This window comes from Ranitomeya variabilis, chromosome 2 (assembly GCF_051348905.1).
Source record: "Ranitomeya variabilis isolate aRanVar5 chromosome 2, aRanVar5.hap1, whole genome shotgun sequence".
NCBI lineage: Eukaryota > Metazoa > Chordata > Amphibia > Anura > Dendrobatidae > Ranitomeya > Ranitomeya variabilis.
The window spans coordinates 48,197,408-48,215,983 of NC_135233.1; the positions used below are offsets into that span (position 1 = coordinate 48,197,408).

Genomic DNA, 18,576 nt, shown 5'->3' on the forward strand with positions numbered 1-18,576 from the left:
GGAAGCCAAGCGTACGGCTATTTGTATCATTTCTTTACCCAGTATCGCCATTGAGGACTCTTTCCACATTAAAGTCCCATGCAAAAAAAAACAGGATGCTTTATATTGATACTTCTAGATTTTCTTTTTTATTCCATTTTATATAGATTTTTAGCTAAAACAAAAGGTAAAATTTTAAAGAAAAATAATAAAGACAACATTTGCAGAAGGGAAAGTAATTCTCCTATAGAGTACGAGCCCAAGTTATTATTATTATTATAGCGCCATTTATTCCATGGCGCTTTACATGTGAGGAGGGGTATACATACTAAAAACAAGCACAAAAATCTTAAACAATACAAGTCACGACTGATACAGGAGGAGAGAGGACCCTGCCCGTGAGGGCTCACAATCTACAAGGGGTGGGTGAGGGTGAGTTATAATGGGGTCTCATCAGAATTCTGACGTGACATCTATAGTTTGGCGCTGGCGCCGTGTGATATTGTTGCTGACAGACCCCTAATAACTGTGGAAGAACCTGAAAGCAAGTGTTTAGTTCCAATACGGCTGGAACAAGTCATGGCTACACCCACCTGGTCCAATTGATCAGTAGTGGTGGCCTTTCTAATACCAGAAATGTTCATGAAGTCCTCGCCAGGAGTAACATTTCTGGGGAGACGCACTCCGCTAATATGCTGCACCAAATTCATTAAGTGGCGTGAGCCTCCTAATGAATCCGGCCCATCTTATTCCTGCATGCCCCTTAAGACTGGTATATGAAATACTAGTAGTAATGAATCGATCCCAAGTATAAGATCTCAAGACTTTAAGAAACTCCACACACAGCCGAATTGCCGTGAAAAAAAAGCCGCAAATTTGCACCAAAGCTTGTGGATTTTGGTGCGGAATTCCCAATGAATTTTGATTTTAAAAAAGTGGGCTTGAAATCTGCAATTGTGGAGTTTGCAAACTCTTCAGGACCCGCGGGTGCCCAATTGCCCCTCTGTGACACGGGAGGGAACACATGGGTACTCTGTACCTGATGTCGCAGATGGGGAACCCTGTCGCAGAATTTTCCAAGGCTCTCGAATATCTGATGGAAACCTGTGTAAACCTTCTTAAAGCAGTAATGAAATCAGGAGGGGGCTTCTCTTGAAAACTTAGTGAAATGAGGGATATAATCTCCGCTGATGCTGACAGCCGTTTTACAGCTAAGTGCTGTTAGAGTTAATGCTTTGTGCATCACTGTGATCCGTGCAAGCATGGGATGCCGGAGAGCAGCACATAAACCAGCTGGAACATGGTGTGATGAATTTTCCAGGCCTATGCACACTACCTTGGGTCACCCAGTTGAAAGCAGCTGAAAATTTGCTTAGGTACACAAGGCTGATGTTGAAAGAGATTACCTGCCGCATTTGGAGTGTGGGTTTTTCAAGAAATGGCAAATAGAAACAGAAAGGGCACCTGGCAAACTGAGTCAATAAAGTCAACTTCTGCAACGAACCGAAAAATACCGCTCATCACTTTGGAAACCGAAGCAACCTCCCTACATATTGATAAGAGGGCGAGCAGTAGAATCGTACGGATATGTAACCGCTGCTGGTACGGATGGTAGGAATGATGTAAGTGATGGAGCCGCTGCATTGTACTGTGGTATGCGTCTTCACTGAACACAACCGTACAATGAATGTAGAGAGCTGGTCAACATAAGGGTCTCCAATGTTTTGTTCACCTTGTGACGTGGATCCACTAAGCCCCACGTGCATGTGGGCACGCCAGTAAAGCAGGCAGGGAGGTACGTAGAGGAGTGAGGACTTTGCACTAGAGATGAGCGCAGGGGTGGATTAAGGGTAGCCAGGGCCCTGGGCTGTTCAGACACTGTGGGCCCCCGGTCATGTGACGGGGTCATGCGACGGGGTCATCATATACCTGAACCAGAAAAATAGTTGCTATGTGAAACTATAGCCGGTCATACATCCATTGATCTAGTAAATTTACCCTTCAGTTAGGAAGAAAAAAAACACACAATACTATCACCATAAGTGCCAAAATTCACAGGAGATCTGTACTTAGTATGCAGTGTCTGTGTAGAGGTAATACAGTATATAGTATACAGTGTATAGTGTCAGTGTATAGGTAACACTGACTCACCAGTGACGTCTCTAGGAGAAGTCCTTCATATTTCATCCAGCACAGACTGCCATCATTTCATCCAGCCAGGACTCGTCTCTGCAGGAAATAACACAGTTATCTCGAGCTCCGCTTGCAGAACACATTACTTAATTTTTCCCAACTTCTACATTACACCACATGAACAAAAAGAGGCGACATAGTGTCACTCTACACAGTAACAGGACCGCCCCCCCATTTAAAACAGTGTCCTCAAAAAATAAAATAAATACATCACTGCAGTAATAATATCCCTTAATTAGCCCCTATGGTAATAATAATATCCCCCATCCTGGCCCCGTGTATCTCATTCCTGGCTCTAGCCATATGTTCTCCCATCCTGCCCTCATGAGTATCCATTCTGCCCCATATGATCTCCCCATCCTGCCCCATCAGTCTCCATCGTATCCATCCTGCCCCATGATCCTGCATGATCTGTCTCCAATCCTGCCCCATGTCTTTCATTCTGCCCCATGTCTCCAATCATGCCCCGTATCTACATTCTGCACGTCTCCAATCCTGCCCCATCTGTCTCCATTCCTGCCCCCAGTGTTTCAAGCATTTCTGCCCCCAGTGTCCAGCATCTCTGCCCCCAGTGTCCAGCATCTCTGCCCCCAGTGTCCAGCATCTCTGCCCCCAGTGTGTCCAGCATCCGGCCCCCAGTGTGTCCAGCATCAGGCCCCCAGTGTGTCCAGCATCAGGCCCCCAGTGTGTCCAGCATCAGGCCCCCAGTGTGTCCAGCATCTCTGCCCCCCAGTTTCCAGCATCTCTGCCCCCAGTGTCCAGCATCTCTGCCCCCAGAGTCCAGCATCCTGCCCCCAGTGTCCAGCATCCTGCCCCCAGTGTGTCCAGGATCCTGCCCCCAGAGTGTCCAGCATCTCTGCCCCCAGTGTCCAGCATCTCTGTCCTCAGTGTCCAGCATCTCTGCACCCAGTGTCCAGCATCTCTGCCCCCAATGTCCAGCATCTCTGCCCCCAATGTGTCCAGCTTCCTACCCCCAGTGTGTCCAGAATTCAACCCCCAGTGTGTCCAGAATTCAGCCCCCAGTGTGTCCAGCATTCAGCCCCCAGTGTCTCCAGCATTCAGCCCCCAGTGTGTCAGCATATTGCCCCCAGTGTGTCCAGCATATTGCCCCCAGTGTGTCCAGCATTCTGCCCCCAGTGTGTCCAGCATCCTGCCCCCAGTGTGTCCAGCATCCTGCCCCCAGTGTGTCCAGCATATTGCCCCCAGTGTGTCCATCATTCAGCCCCCAGTTTGTACAGCATTCTGCCCCAGTGTCTCCAGCATATTGCCCCCAGTGTGTCCAGCATATTGCCCCCAGTGTGTCCAGCATATTGCCCCCAGTTTGTCCAGCATATTGCCCCCAGTGTGTCCAGCATTCTGGCCTGGGCCCCCCGGATTGCCGTTCGCAATTTAAAAAAAAGTTCTCCTCACCTGTCTGTGCTCCAGCGGCAAAGCTCCCTCCAGCAGCGCGCCCTCGCCGGCAACTGACAATGACATCAGACACCGTCGACGTGCGCGTTGCGGCTGATGTCAGCTGCCAGCCTCTAATTGGCTGGCGGCTGTTAACTATTGACGTCCGGGTGCGCGCCCGCACATCAATAGCGTTTAACTGCTGCAGTGCCGGTAGGCGCCACATGAGCAGATGAGACGGGGCCAGATGCGGGCCCCCTCTGCCCACCGGGCCAATACGCCAGTTAGAGCAGTAATGCCTTGATGGCGGTGGGCAATCTGAGTGGTAGCCCAGGGCCCCCCACACCACTGGGCCCTGGGCTACCACCCAGATTGACCCTATTATAATCCGCCCCTGGATGAGCGAATACGTTCGGAAAATGATTGCCGAATAAGAATTTGCCATATTCGTGCCGAATTTATGTTTGACGATCGTTTCCGAACGTACTCCGTTTGACTCCAATGGTGTTAGGTGAATATTGCAATTACGGCGATTGTAATCCGAACCAAATATAGAAATATTCGCTCATCTCAAATTGGCAGGAAGCTCCGGACCAGTAGTACAGATGCAGTGGACCAGAGCAAACACTGGACACTAGAGTCTTAACCCTAAAACTTAGGGGTGTGACGTAGTAGGCACAAAATACGATTAGGGAGATGCCATCACTAAGCCACGTTGGTCAACCTGCATGCGGAGCACAACAGAGGGCAGCGTACCCAGGGGAAGGAAGCAGAGACTGGGATACCCAGGACAGGTGTGTAAAATGCCCAAATTATATTCCACATTTAAGCTTAGATGTTTGCTGGTCACAACTGGGTTACCAATGTAAGGGTTTACTTTGTCTTCTCCTCACATACTCTATATGCACGCTCAGAGCAGCACCTTATATCTGATGCGCTTTAGCGGATCGTGGCACGGTTCCACTCAGGATCTATTTTGCACATGAGATTTATAGTAACACCAAGTTGTGTATTATGCAGTGTTTCCCACCCATTATATTTGGTATTGCAGCGTTTGTGATTATTTGAGTTAATTTGTCTTTTAATCTATTATATTTAATAAAATGTATTTTGTAGGCACATATGTTCTATTTTCTTTGTGGTTATCTGACCCAAGTTACAGCCTATATTATACTCTAGAGCTGCATGCACAACTGTGCAGAAAAAAAGGCTAAAACATTGTGGACAGACGCACCTCTGACAAGTTTCCTACTTCAGATTGATAAGATTTCTAGATTGCAAATCAGGAGAGCAAGCCACGTAAGGGCACTACACCAGCAACAACTAGTGAACCACTTTTGCTCTACAGCTTGAAGAAAAGTGAATACAGCTCTTGCGTATAATAATACATGTTGTCAGTCAGAAACAAAAATACACAAAGAACTTAAGTCAATATTATGCTAAAACAGTATGATCTTTTGGTCGCAATCCCTTCATAGATGGCTGTAGATGTGTTACTAGATGGTGGCCCGATTCTAACGCATCGGGTATTCTAGAATATGCATGTCCACGTAGTATATTGCACAGCCCACGTAGTATATTGCCGTCACGTAGTATATTGGCCAGCCACGTAGTATATTGGCCAGCCACGTAGTATATTGGCCAGCCACGGAGTATATTGCCCAGCGACGTAGTATATTGCCCAGCCACGTAGTATATTGCACAGCCCACGTAGTATATTGCCCAGTCACGTAGTATATTGCACAGCCACGTAGTATATTGCCCAGTCACGTAGTATATTGCACAGCCACGTAGTATATTGCCCAGCCACGTAGTACATTTCCCAGTCACGTAATACATTGCCCAGCCACGTAGTATATTGCCCAGCCATGTAGTATATTGCCCAGTCACGTAGTATATTGCACAGCCACGTAGTATATTGCCCAGCCACGTAGTATATTGCCCAGCCACGTAGTATATTGCCCAGCCCACATAGTACATTACCCAGTCACGTAGTATATTGCACAGCCACGTAGTATATTGCCCAGTCACGTAGTATATTGCACAGCCCACGTAGTATATTGCCGTCACGTAGTATATTGCCCAGCCACGTAGTATATTGCCCAGCCACGTAGTATATTGCCCAGCCACGTAGTATATTGCACAGCCCACGTAGTATATTGCCATCACGTAGTATATTGCCATCACGTAGTATATTGGCCAGCCACGTAGTATATTGCCCAGTCACGTAGTATATTGCCCAGCCACGGAGTATATTGCCCAGCCACGGAGTATATTGCCCAGCGACGTAGTATATTGCCCAGCCACGTAGTATATTGCACAGCCCACGTAGTATATTGCCCAGTCACGTTGTATATTGCACAGCCACGTAGTATATTGCCCAGTCACGTAGTATATTGCACAGCCACGTAGTATATTGCCCAGCCACGTAGTACATTTCCCAGTCACGTAATACATTGCCCAGCCACGTAGTATATTGCCCAGCCACGTAGTATATTGCCCAGTCACGTAGTATATTGCACAGCCACGTAGTATATTGCCCAGCCACGTAGTATATTGCCCAGCCACGTAGTATATTGCCCAGCCCACATAGTACATTACCCAGTCACGTAGTATATTGCACAGCCACGTAGTATATTGCCCAGTCACGTAGTATATTGCACAGCCCACGTAGTATATTGCCGTCACGTAGTATATTGCCAAGCCACGTAGTATATTGCCCAGCCACATAGTATATTGCACAGCCCACGTAGTATATTGCCATCACGTAGTATATTGCCATCACGTAGTATATTGGCCAGCCACGTAGTATATTGCCCAGTCACGTAGTATATTGCCCAGCCACGGAGTATATTGCCCAGCCACGGAGTATATTGCCCAGCGACGTAGTATATTGCCCAGCCACGTAGTATATTGCACAGCCCACGTAGTATATTGCCCAGTCACATAGTATATTGCACAGCCACGTAGTATATTGCCCAGTCACGTAGTATATTGCACAGCCACGTAGTATATTGCCCAGCCACGTAGTACATTTCCCAGTCACGTAATACATTGCCCAGCCACGTAGTATATTGCCCAGCCATGTAGTATATTGCCCAGTCACGTAGTATATTGCCCAGCCACGTAGTATATTGCCCAGCCACGTAGTATATTGCCCAGCCACGTAGTATATTGCCCAGCCCACATAGTACATTACCCAGTCACGTAGTATATTGCACAGCCACGTAGTATATTGCCCAGTCACGTAGTATATTGCCCAGCCACGTAGTATATTGCCCAGCCACGTAGTATATTGCAAAGCCACGTAGTATATTGCCCAGTCACGTAGTATATTGCACAGCCACGTAGCATATTGCCCAGCCACGTAGTACATTTCCCAGTCACGTAATACATTGCCCAGCCACGTAGTATATTGCCCAGCCATGTAGTATATTGCCCAGTCACGTAGTATATTGCCCAGCCACGTAGTATATTGCCCAGCCACGTAGTATATTGCCCAGCCACGTAGTATATTGCCCAGCCCACATAGTACATTACCCAGTCACATAGTATATTGCCCAGTCACGTAGTATATTGCACAGCCCACGTAGTATATTGCACAGCCACGTAGTATATTGCCCAGCCACGTAGTATATTGCCCAGCCACGTAGTATATTGCCCACCCACGTAGTATATTGCTCAGCCACGTAGTACGTAGTATATTGCCCAGTGACGTAGTATATTGCCCAGCCACGTAGTATATTGCCTAGTCACGTAGCATATTGCCCAGCCACATAGTATATTGCCCAGTGACGTAGTATATTGCACAGTCACGTAGTATATTGCCCAGCCACGGAGTATATTGCCCAGCCACGGAGTATATTGTCCAGCGACGTAGTATATTGCCCAGCCACGTAGTATATTGCACAGCCCACGTAGTATATTGCCCAGTCACGTAGTATATTGCACAGCCACGTAGTATATTGCCCAGTCACGTAGTATATTGCACAGCCACGTAGTATATTGCCCAGCCACGTAGTACATTTCCCAGTCACGTAATACATTGCCCAGCCACGTAGGCTGGCTGTCTCATTTGGTATTACCACACCTGTGTAGTCGCCATCTTTACTTGGGGCCCACTGCACCATGAGAGTGCATTTGATTTGAGGCCTAGACAGGTAAGCACCTTTGCCTGTTTTTCTGTGGTGTTTTTTCTAGAATAGTGGAGGTTTTTTCCTCTTTTTTTTTCCTCCTGTTGTGGTTATTGCCCAGCCACGTAGTATATTGCCCAGTGACGTAGTATATTGCCCAGTCACGTAGTATATTGCCCAGCCAGGTAGTATATTGCCCAGTCACGTAGTATATGGCCCTGTCACGTAGTATATTGGCCAGCCAGGTAGTATATTGCCCTGTCACGTAGTATATGGCCCTGTCACGTAGTATATTGGCCAGCCAGGTAGTATATTGCCCTGTCACGTAGTATATTGCTCAGCCACGTAGTATATTGCCCAGTCACGTTGTATATTGCCCTGTCACGTAGTATATTGCTCAGCCACGTAGTATATTGCCCAGTGACGTAGTATATTGGCCAGCCGGGTAGTATATTGCCCAGTCACGTAGTATATGGCCCTGTCACGTAGTATATTGCCCAGTCACGTAGTATATTGCCCAGTCACGTAGTATATTGCCCTGTCACGTAGTATATTGCTCAGCCACGTAGTATATTGCCCAGTGACGTAGTATATTGCCCAGCCAGGTAGTATATTGCCCAGTCACGTAGTATATTGCCCTGTCACGTAGTATATTGCCCTGTCACGTAGTATATTGCCCAGTCACGTAGTATAGTTATACTGTATGAAGAGCAACCACAAATGTATCCTGCATATTTAGGTCTTATTCCTTTACTCACATTTTTTTCTGCATATTTTCTCTTCAGCCCCACAGCTGAAGTCCTTCTTGGTCAAAGCAAGAGTGACTGCCAGCACTGTGAGGTGTCAGGGTACACTTCCCATAGAAAGAGGAGTGAAGAACACTCAGCAATACAAAAAAATAGGAAGACTGAGCTGCAGATTCAAGCAACTGTTTTACTTCACTCCAATGCTGGATTCACAGCCACACAGTTCAGTACTGTTGTATATTGCCTTCCATGATATTGCTCCTTCTGTCAGTGTGCAAGAGCAAGAAGCTCTCATATTTCTGTGCGCTATGTATGTGAGACATCATGGCAGCTAGTCTCCTGAGTCCTTCCACTAGCTCAGATACAAAATGAAAAATAAACAGAGTCAGCAAAAGGGAAAACTGGTGAAAAACGATCGATATAAAAGTTATATAATGGCCAGAAGTAGTGTTATCCTTCATGTACACATGACAGCTTATTCTTATTCAATCCTATAACTGAAACGACAGGTACATATAAAGCTGTGCACTCTGCGCTAATCAGAGAGTCAAGAAGCTGCAGCTACATCCCCCTCCTCCCTGCCTTATATTAACCGTTTTACACCAGATGGATTTTATGGTGACTGAGGAGGCATCTGAACATTAAAGAAGAAGAGGGTGACTATAAGCTGCTGCAAGGTGAAGAAGAATCCCATATGTGGGATATAACAGGAGGGTTGCCTTCTGCAATACACCTGCAGTAAAAATACTGGAAACACAGATAGACCACATTAAAGTCTATGATGAGCTCTGGTGACTATTCGGATCCATCATGCTAGGCCATAGTCCATGAACTGTACGCAGGTGCCAGAATAGTTCTTTACTTGTCTTTGTATATTTGGTCAAGTGTGTACATTGCCTGGCGCCATTTAAATAAGCTGATCTTCTAGTTAGAACAATGCAATGTTTTTGTTTACTGAGAACAACAACTTTACTGTGCCTACTATATATTTGTGTGTACATATACTTACATAAACATATATAGCTATATCCACACATGCAAATACACAACAGCTTTATGTCAGTCGGTACGAGTGGTCAGCTTGACCAAACATGCATGGGGACATGGGAATATAAGCCGCTAGACACCTGTGTAAGATGATTATGTCCAACGATCGGACACCTTGCGATCCAACACAAATGATCGGACACCTTGAGATCTAACACAAAGGATCAGACAACTTGTGATCTAACACAAAGGATCGGACAACCTGCGATCCAACACAAAGGATTGGACACCTTGAGATCCAACATAAAGGATCCGACACCTTGAGATCCAACACAAAGGAATTTTTTTCCCCATGATGGAGCTTACTCTTACCACATGGGGTTTTTTTGCCTTCCCCTGGATTAACATGTTAGGGCATGTTAGGTTAGGCTATGGGTTGAACTAGATGGACTTAAAGTCTTCCTTCAACCTTAATAACTATGTAACTATGTAACAAAGGATCAGACAACTTGCGATCCAACACAAACGATCGGACACCTTGAGATCCAACACAAAGGATCAGAAAACTTGAGATCCAACACAAAGGATCGGACACCTTGAGATCCAACACAAAGGATCGGATACCTTGAGATCCAACACAAACGATCGGACACCTTGAGATCCAACACAAAGGATCAGAAAACTTGCGATCCAACACAAAGGATCGGACACCTTGAGATCCAACACACAGGATCGGACAGCCCGCGATCCAACACAAAGGAACGGACACCTTGAGATCCAACACAAAGGATCAGACAACTTGCGATCCAACACAAAGGATCGGACAGCCCGCGATCCAACACAAAGGATCGGACACCTTGAGATCCAACACAAAGGATCAGACTACTTGCTATCCAACACAAAGGATCAGACAACTTGCGATCCAACACAAAGGATCAGACACCTTTAGATCCAATACAAAGTATCGGACACCTTGAGATCCAACACAAAGAATCAGACACCTTTAGATCCAACACAAAGGATCGGACAACTTGCGATCCAACACAAAGGATCAGAAAACTTGCGATCCAACACAAAGGATCGGACACCTTGAGATCCAACACAAAGGATTGGACAGCCCGCGATCCAACACAAAGGATCAGACACCTTGAGATCCAACACAAAGGATCAGACAACTTGCGATCCAACACAAAGGATCGGACACCTTGAGATCCAACACAAAGGATCGGACACCTTGAGATCCAACACAAAGGATCAGACACCTTTAGATCCAATACAAAGTATCGGACACCTTGAGATCCAACACAAAGAATCAGACACCTTTAGATCCAATACAAAGTATCGGACGCCTTGAGATCCAATACAAAGGATTGGGCAGCCCGCGATCCAACACAAAGGATCGGACACCTTGAGATCCAACACAAAGGATCAGACAACTTGCGATCCAACACAAAGGATCGGACACTGAGATCCAACACAAAGAATCAGACACCTTTAGATCCAATACAAAGTATCGGACGCCTTGCGATCCAACACAAAGGATCGGACACCTTGAGATCCAACACAAAGGATTGGACAGCCCGCGATCCAACACAAAGGATCGGACACCTTGAGATCCAACACAAAGGATCAGACAACTTGTGATCCAACACAAAGGATCGGACACCTTGAGATCCAACACAAAGGATCGGACAGCCCGCGATCCAACACAAAGGATCGGACACCTTGAGATCCAACACAAAGGGTCAGACAACTTGCGATCCAACACAAAAGATCGGACACCTTGAGATCCAACACAAAGGATCAGACACCTTTAGATCCAATACAAAGTATCGGACACCTTGAGATCCAACACAAAGAATCAGACACCTTTAGATCCAATACAAAGTATCGGACGCCTTGAGATCCAACACAAAGGATCGGACACCTTGAGATCCAATACAAAGTATCGGACACCTTGAGATCCAACACAAAGGATCGGACAACTTGCGATCCAACACAAAGGATCGGATACCTTGAGATCCAACACAAAAGCTCCGACACCTTGAGATCCAACGGACCTCTAGAGATCCAACACTTCAGATCGGACACCTAGAGATCCAACACTTCTCCTTTTGGTTCATAGAAAGACCCACCACAAGCTCTATGCTAGATACTGGACTATCAGATGGCAGAATAAAATAATTTTGCTGTAACTTTAAGGAGCTGTTGAAAAGGATTTCTTTTGCAGAGGGCTCAGTGATTTAAAAAATACAAGAATCCATACTCACCTCATCAATCCATTACAGCTCCTATCCTAATGCTTACCAGATCTCTGCTGGTTTTTACTTCTGAATCCTGTCTCGACACTTAGGAAATACCAAAAAAATGTCCATTCTCCCAATCGATGGCCACAGCCGGGACCACCTGAGTGATTGGATGAGCAGGCATTTCATCTGTGTCAAGACAGGACCAAGAAGTAAAGACCAGCGAGGACTGAATAAGTGATGGGCGTCAGGGCATTTTTCCCCTTTAAACTGCTTTAAAGACAACCTTTCACCAGGTAAAACAGTAGCTACAATTTGCTCTTATCTTATTCTTCTGATTATTATTTTTTTTTAAATCTGTCATTCGGTTCCAGAGATATGGGCCTTTTTATTCAGTTCTAATTTTTATGGACTTTTCAAGGAGGCGTGGCTCAGAGGTTAATTATGCACAACGGTCTAAAGACACGCCCGCAGAGAATACTGGGAGCCACACCCCTTTTAAAGACCAAATCAAATAAAAAAGGCACAGATCTCTGGATCCGTTTGGCGGATTCAAAAAAGGAAAACAATGGAGTATTCATGTAAGCAGTGGGAATAAAACAGGAGCAAAAAAAGTGGCCACTTTAGGCCTAGTGACAGGTCTCCTTTAAGCCCCTTTGACCTTATAATATACCCATTTAGGGTATGTAAAAACCCATACGGACACTGCGGACAATTATTGCCATTACTATTCAGTCATTACTATAATCAAACACAAAAAATAATAAAATTGTAAGTGAGATACGTTAGGAAACAGAGCTCTGTCCATAGAGTGTCCAACCCAAAACACTGCAACTTCCAGCATGCTCTGACAGAGTTATAGATTGGAGACTAAAAATTGGGGCATTTATTTAATGGGCAGATATAAGAGGGGATGTCACAAGTGATTGTCACCTGTATTGTAGGACGTGATAACCGCAGTGATGACTAAAAATGTAGATGAAAAGCAATGTGCAGTAAGTTCTCCAGACAGACAAACCTCCCGGCTGAAAGCGAGACATCGGCACCTAATGCCAAGACTATGAGGTCCGTGTTATGCTTCACTCAGTGAGGGCTTACCGTCACTTCTAGGAATCTCATGTTTGACATTCTCTAATCAGGCAGGATCAATTAAAACTAATAACTGTGGAGAAGGCAGAATTGGCAGCTACCCAGTGGCTGCAGCAATTACAGGTCAGAACGTCATTTGCCGTTCGCTATTTACCTAAAACATTCGTGACTTAATCAAATACCAGAACCACCAGGACTCATTACTGGTCATTCCTCGCCCCCCGTTATCATGCATTCTTTTCTAGGCATACTATTCACAAATATGGTATAAGCCAAGACTTGGGACAAAATGAAACCCAAATTTAAGTATTACTGTAGAATTTTTAACATCTGTGTGACAGCCCCTTTTGCTCCAATTTACAGGTCTCTGAAAAGTTGGCAAGCAGTTTCCCTAGAGTATCCAATATGTGGTTTCTCTAAAATCGAGAAAATAGCGTGTTTGAAGTCAATAAGCTGTCTGCTCTCGTACGGTTTGTCTGAAACACCAAGTCACAAACTGCAGCTGCATCCCCCTCCTTCCTGCTTTCCATTTACTGTTTTACATAAGATGAATTTTAATTGCGACCGAGGACATTTCTGAACATTATGAGGCAGTGACCCCTGTTACAGCTAGGGGGTGCTGTTTCTGCTCTCCAGAATGCGCACGGAGGCGTAGTGAGGCCATATTGCAGTCACAGGTGTAGCTGTGATTACAATGGGAAAGCAGGGACTGTTTAATAGCCCTGTAGTATAGGGAAGAGGTGTGTCAGTATTGGTCTGGGAAGCACACAGAGCAGTTGTCTGCAGAGCACTCATTGTGTAAGGCAACACAGGGGCAAGAGGAACCAAAGAGACTGTGCTGTGCACTGTGTGAGTAAAGAGACTTGGTCCCAGCGTGCGGTCGCCCAGGAAAACTGGACAAAGGGAAGACCGGCCTGTTTAGGGACTGCAAACTAAAGCCGTGTACTATGTATTTTAATGGACTGTGTGAAGTAACACATTAAAGGAACGTTTTGTTTTGAACTTGCTTGGGTCACTGCCTCATCGCTGTACAGCGTGGACACCGCTGCTCTACAACATTTAGAGGGAGAATATGGTCATACCAGAGTGAAGGATAAATCACGCCATGAAACTGAGGTCAAGAAAAGGTGGGACAATTGTTATAGGAGCCTTAAATGACACCATGTTGGTTGTCACTCTGATCTTTTAGGAATAGCTGTAGTAAAGAAGGATATCACATAAAACTCTTAATTTTAGTCTCAACCATGCTCATGATGGTTTCTTTTCGACTGGTTTTGATGGCACAAGTCTATGCACTATTTAGGCATATCGGTATCACATAGGGAAGTTCCTCGCTAGGAAGAAGTCTTTATGAGCCAGAATTAAGAGTGGCTATGGAAAAATGGTCCCTATTCTGGAGGACTCTGTATATCTTATTTAATAAAGATGGCCATTGAACCGAACCAGCCACAATGTAATACTACATCTGCAACAGGCTGGCAAAGGCTTTTAAGTTGTTTAAGGCAGTGGGACCCCGGAGGCTGGATTCTGAGAGGGGCTATAGATATCAGGACAACGCCAGATCCAATGTTGGATGGATACCACCACTACCCGGCAGGAATAACAGTGCTGCGTGCAGTAACCATAACTCTCATCAAACCTGAATGAATGTGCAACAGAGCTTAACAAAGCAAACAGTAGAAAGGCGGCTAGAAACATCACTGTACTTTTCTTACAGGTTCCATAATCTCTACGTGTGACCGCCGAGCTACATCATCATGGAACAAACAGCAGTTCTATACTGGGGAAATAGACAATCAAAAAAGTACGGTAAGATAGATTGGGGTCCAAACTCCTGAAGCCAAAATTTCTTCTCTCGAAACAACGAGCGGTGGGAAACAGAAGCAACTCTTGCTGGGAAATACCATAAACCCTCATTTTTGGCAATGGTGGTCAAGAATGTAATATTTGTCAAATCAAACACTTGACCCAAAACATGTTCCTTAGTTGAAGTAGTTGCATGCGTGAATAAAGCAATATACTTAATGTTTAAAGCGGTTTGCCGCTTTTTGACCAGTGTTCCGGAGCACTAAAAAAAAAAAACCCTTGAGCGTAACCCTCCCAGGGTCTGAGTCTCTGACGCTGCTCTGGTCCGTGCTGTTTGGCTGCAGTGGTGACATCACATGAACAGTGCTGCAGCCAATCACTAAGCTCATTAGCTCTGCATATGTAGACTATATCGGCTGCTGAGGTCAGTGATTGACCGACTACACCGGCTGCTGAGGTCAGTGATTGACCGACTACACCGGCTGCTGAGGTCAGTGATTGACCGATTACACCGGCTGCTGAGGTCAGTGATTGACCGATTACACCGGCTGCTGAGGTCAGTGATTGACCGATTACACCGGCTGCTGAGGTCAGTGATTGACCGACTACACCGGCTGCTGAGGTCAGTGATGGACCAAAGCAGCAGCAGACACACCATGCTGGATCCAGGAAGGGAAGGTAAATCTCAAATTTTTTTTTACACCTAACTGATCCTGTAAAAGATGGGCCAGAGTGGACAACCTCTTTTATAATGCCTCGTGTTCAATATAAAGGGAACAGCTGACAGCCTTCCTCTTTTGGCGAGCTAGAGAAAAAACATGTAGATAATGATGGATCCATCTGTACATTCCTTCCCTGGCCGTGTAGTAAGGTTTGGCAAAGAACTACACTGGAGTCTTACCGAGCAGCAGCCGCGGACTGGTCAGGAAATAGGGAGCAATATCAGTAAGGATCTGAGCAGCTGCCAACTTCACTTCAGTCTGGAGTTCATCTCCACAGCAGCGAACCACAAGTGCAACCCAGTCCTTCAACTCTGACTCAATGGCCTAAAAAGAAAAAACACAGAAAATCAGCCTGAGATCCTCCAGATGTTCCCGACAACGATTAATCAAACCCCCGGTCAACAAAAGCAGTGTCTTATGAATTACCAGCGGCAGAAGATACGGGTTTTACTGGGTGATGACAAGAAAACGTCACTTATAAGAGCTGCGGTGATTGATCGCCATTATGTTTATCTTACAAAAATAATAACATATGGACGAGTCTCCGCACCGCTCTACAGCACGGATTTCATTCTGACCAATATTATTTTATTTTCACAGACACAGATAATATGTTACTGCACGTAATCAAATGAATCAGTACTGTTTATGTGATTGTCCACCCGCAAACACCATTTATTTTACTGTCGGTTCACATTTCGGTGCCAGTTTTAACTTTTTGTGCGCCCGGGACAAAGATTTGGAAGAAAAAATAAAATTCTTGCAGCCTCCACTTGTAAATTTTAGAAGCATAAAAATGTAGCTAGCCCCTTTCCCGCTCCATAAAACTTGTATGTGGACACTGGGGGCTTACAGGAGCTATAAAATGGTGGAGACGAATGGAAAACAAGTGGATGGGAAGATGCACTGGTCTACTCGGCCACATTAAGGATGCGCTCGGTCACAGCAAGGATGCGCTCGGCCACAGCAAGGATGCGCTCGGCCACAGCAAGGGTGCGCTCGGCCACAGCAAGGGTGCGCTCGGCCACAGCAAGGGTGCGCTCGGCCACAGCAAGGGTGCGCTCGGCCACAGCAAGGGTGCGCTCGGCCACAGCAAGGGTGCGCTCGGCCACAGCAAGGGTGCGCTCGGCCACACCACGGGTGCGCTCGGCCACAGCAAGGGTGCACTCGGCCACAGCAAGGGTGCGCTCGGCCACAGCAAGGGTGCTCTCGGCCACACCACGGGTGCCCTCGGCCACACCACGGGTGTGCTCGGCCACAGCACGGGTGCGCTCGGCCACACCACGGGTGTGCTCGGCCACAGCAAGGGTGCCCTCGGCCACAACAAGCGTGTGCTCGGTCACAGCAATGGTGCGCTCGGCCACACCACGGGTGCGCTCGGCCACACCAAGGGTGCCATTGCCTTGTTTGAACAGTCATTCTTTCAGGCACATTTTGAGACACATATGGAGGGTGTCTCCTTTTTCAAGAGCCTCCCGGATGTCTCAGGAGATATGCCAATAATTATTGGCAGCTTTCCATCTTTACATAGAAGAAAAGGGAGTCATGTCTCTGACATGGGTGCACCACCATGACTATTTGCTATCATGGTGCTATGGGACGGAGCGCTTCTTCAACCGCACTCCACAGGCGTTCTATGCTGCATACACCTGCATTACTTGTAAGCCACTCTCCACCACTTTCCCCATTTATAAACGTACCTGCTAATTTCATTTTTTCCCTACTTCACGCTGGAACATAAAATATCCCTCCTTGTGTTTTGTGGTAAGCATTTATTATAATATTTCATTCATATAACCGGAGCGGAAAATGAGCGCACGCTGCCGTACAGAGATGTTTAGTCACCGCCTTACCTCCTGGGCTTCGCTTGCAAGACTGACGACCAACTTAGACGAGAGCTTTAAGGCTGAGCTCTGGATTTCCACACTGGAAAAATAAAAAAAGGAGAATATTTAAATGGGAAAAATGCAAATGTTCCAGTGGCTGTACGTCTGAAAACATATGCTCAGCCATGGCGGGTGGTAAATATTGAAGGAACCTCCTCACTGGTAGAACACATTCATACATTGTGAACTGCAGCCGGCGTGAAACTCTATCCACATGTCATCCGCAATGTATGTGCAGCACCTGAATACACATGCGTGGAAGACAACAGTTGTTTTCCTGTGTCTGGACAGCCACCAGCCGCAGGGATTTCATGAATATGGCGCCCGCCTCGGGCTCTGCCCATGACCCATGGTATGCAGGAGACGATTAGGTCAAGATTCAGTTTCGACAACAGGATGGAAGGAAAGCGGCCAAAGTAAAGAATACTGTCATAGTCCATGAGCAGCCGCCATCTGACCATAGCAATGTTCCCTGCAGTAACACACCACTGACCATGGCAAGCTGCAGTCTGCTTCACATGTGTCTTGTCCAAAACTAAATTAAATGTGTGTAAGAAATTCCAGTGAGGTCAGAGCAAATACGAAGAGAGAGACATGTCTGCCATTGTAATGTGGACCTTCAGGTTTAGATTTCAACAGGATGGCATTAAGAGAGACTGGACGTGAAATCCTGGCACCTGCTGCTTCTGTTGCGTGCGAAGTTCTCGAAACAAATAAAATGCTAGGCAAACAGAAAGACTAGGTGTCTTTTTTTTTTATCTGTTGCTCTGTTTGGACACAATCCAGACCTGGATTAATATGGAAGCCTGAATTACAGCACATTAAAAGCCGAGGGAAACCTTCGCTTGTAGCGGATTTTATGCATCATACTGGCAGCATTTTTTTAATCAAAACTTCCATTTCCGATTTTGTTGAGAATTTCAGCTAATGTATTGCAAAGAGTGAAGTCCGTAATGACCTCCGCACGAGGAATTGACATGCTGCGGATTTTAAAAATCGGCACCACTTTTTAATTTACAAGCGAGAAATGTATGTAATGTATAGATGAGATTTTTTGAGTTTCGCTTACCTAGCTGGCACTTTACACTGCGGCTTTTCTTTGAAATCAAATCCGTAAAGAAAACTTGCAATGAACACTCACAGTTTGCATTTATTAGAGATGCTAATCGATTTTTCAGGACCCAGTCTAGATGTCAGGTAAGTAGTCTGTGGCAGCCGGACGGGAACACTGTGGACCGCCTCCTACCGAACAGCATAGGCTCCCCTTTTGATTAGCTGGCCTAGCGTGACATCTTTGTGGCCGGCTAATCAAGAGGAGGTAAAGATGTCGGCCTATACTTTTGGACTGCATAGTGCGCAGTATATGGAATCATTCTCATTTTATTGCCCCAGTTCCTGTC

The 18,576-nt window shown here is 46.0% G+C and overlaps 1 protein-coding gene across 4 annotated transcripts in view; it reads right to left on the bottom strand.

Moving 5' to 3' along the window:
• The window catches only part of THADA (THADA armadillo repeat containing), a 629,866-nt gene that overhangs the window by 100,002 nt on the left and 511,288 nt on the right, over positions 1–18,576 (bottom strand). For all 4 annotated transcript variants that reach the window (XM_077282381.1, XM_077282382.1, XM_077282380.1 and 1 more), the window contains exons 34-35: positions 17,144–17,216; positions 15,470–15,614 (exon numbers count right to left, since the gene is read on the bottom strand). In XM_077282381.1, coding sequence (XP_077138496.1) covers positions 15,470–15,614; positions 17,144–17,216 — 218 coding nt within the window. The remainder of the gene's footprint in view (positions 1–15,469; positions 15,615–17,143; positions 17,217–18,576) is intronic.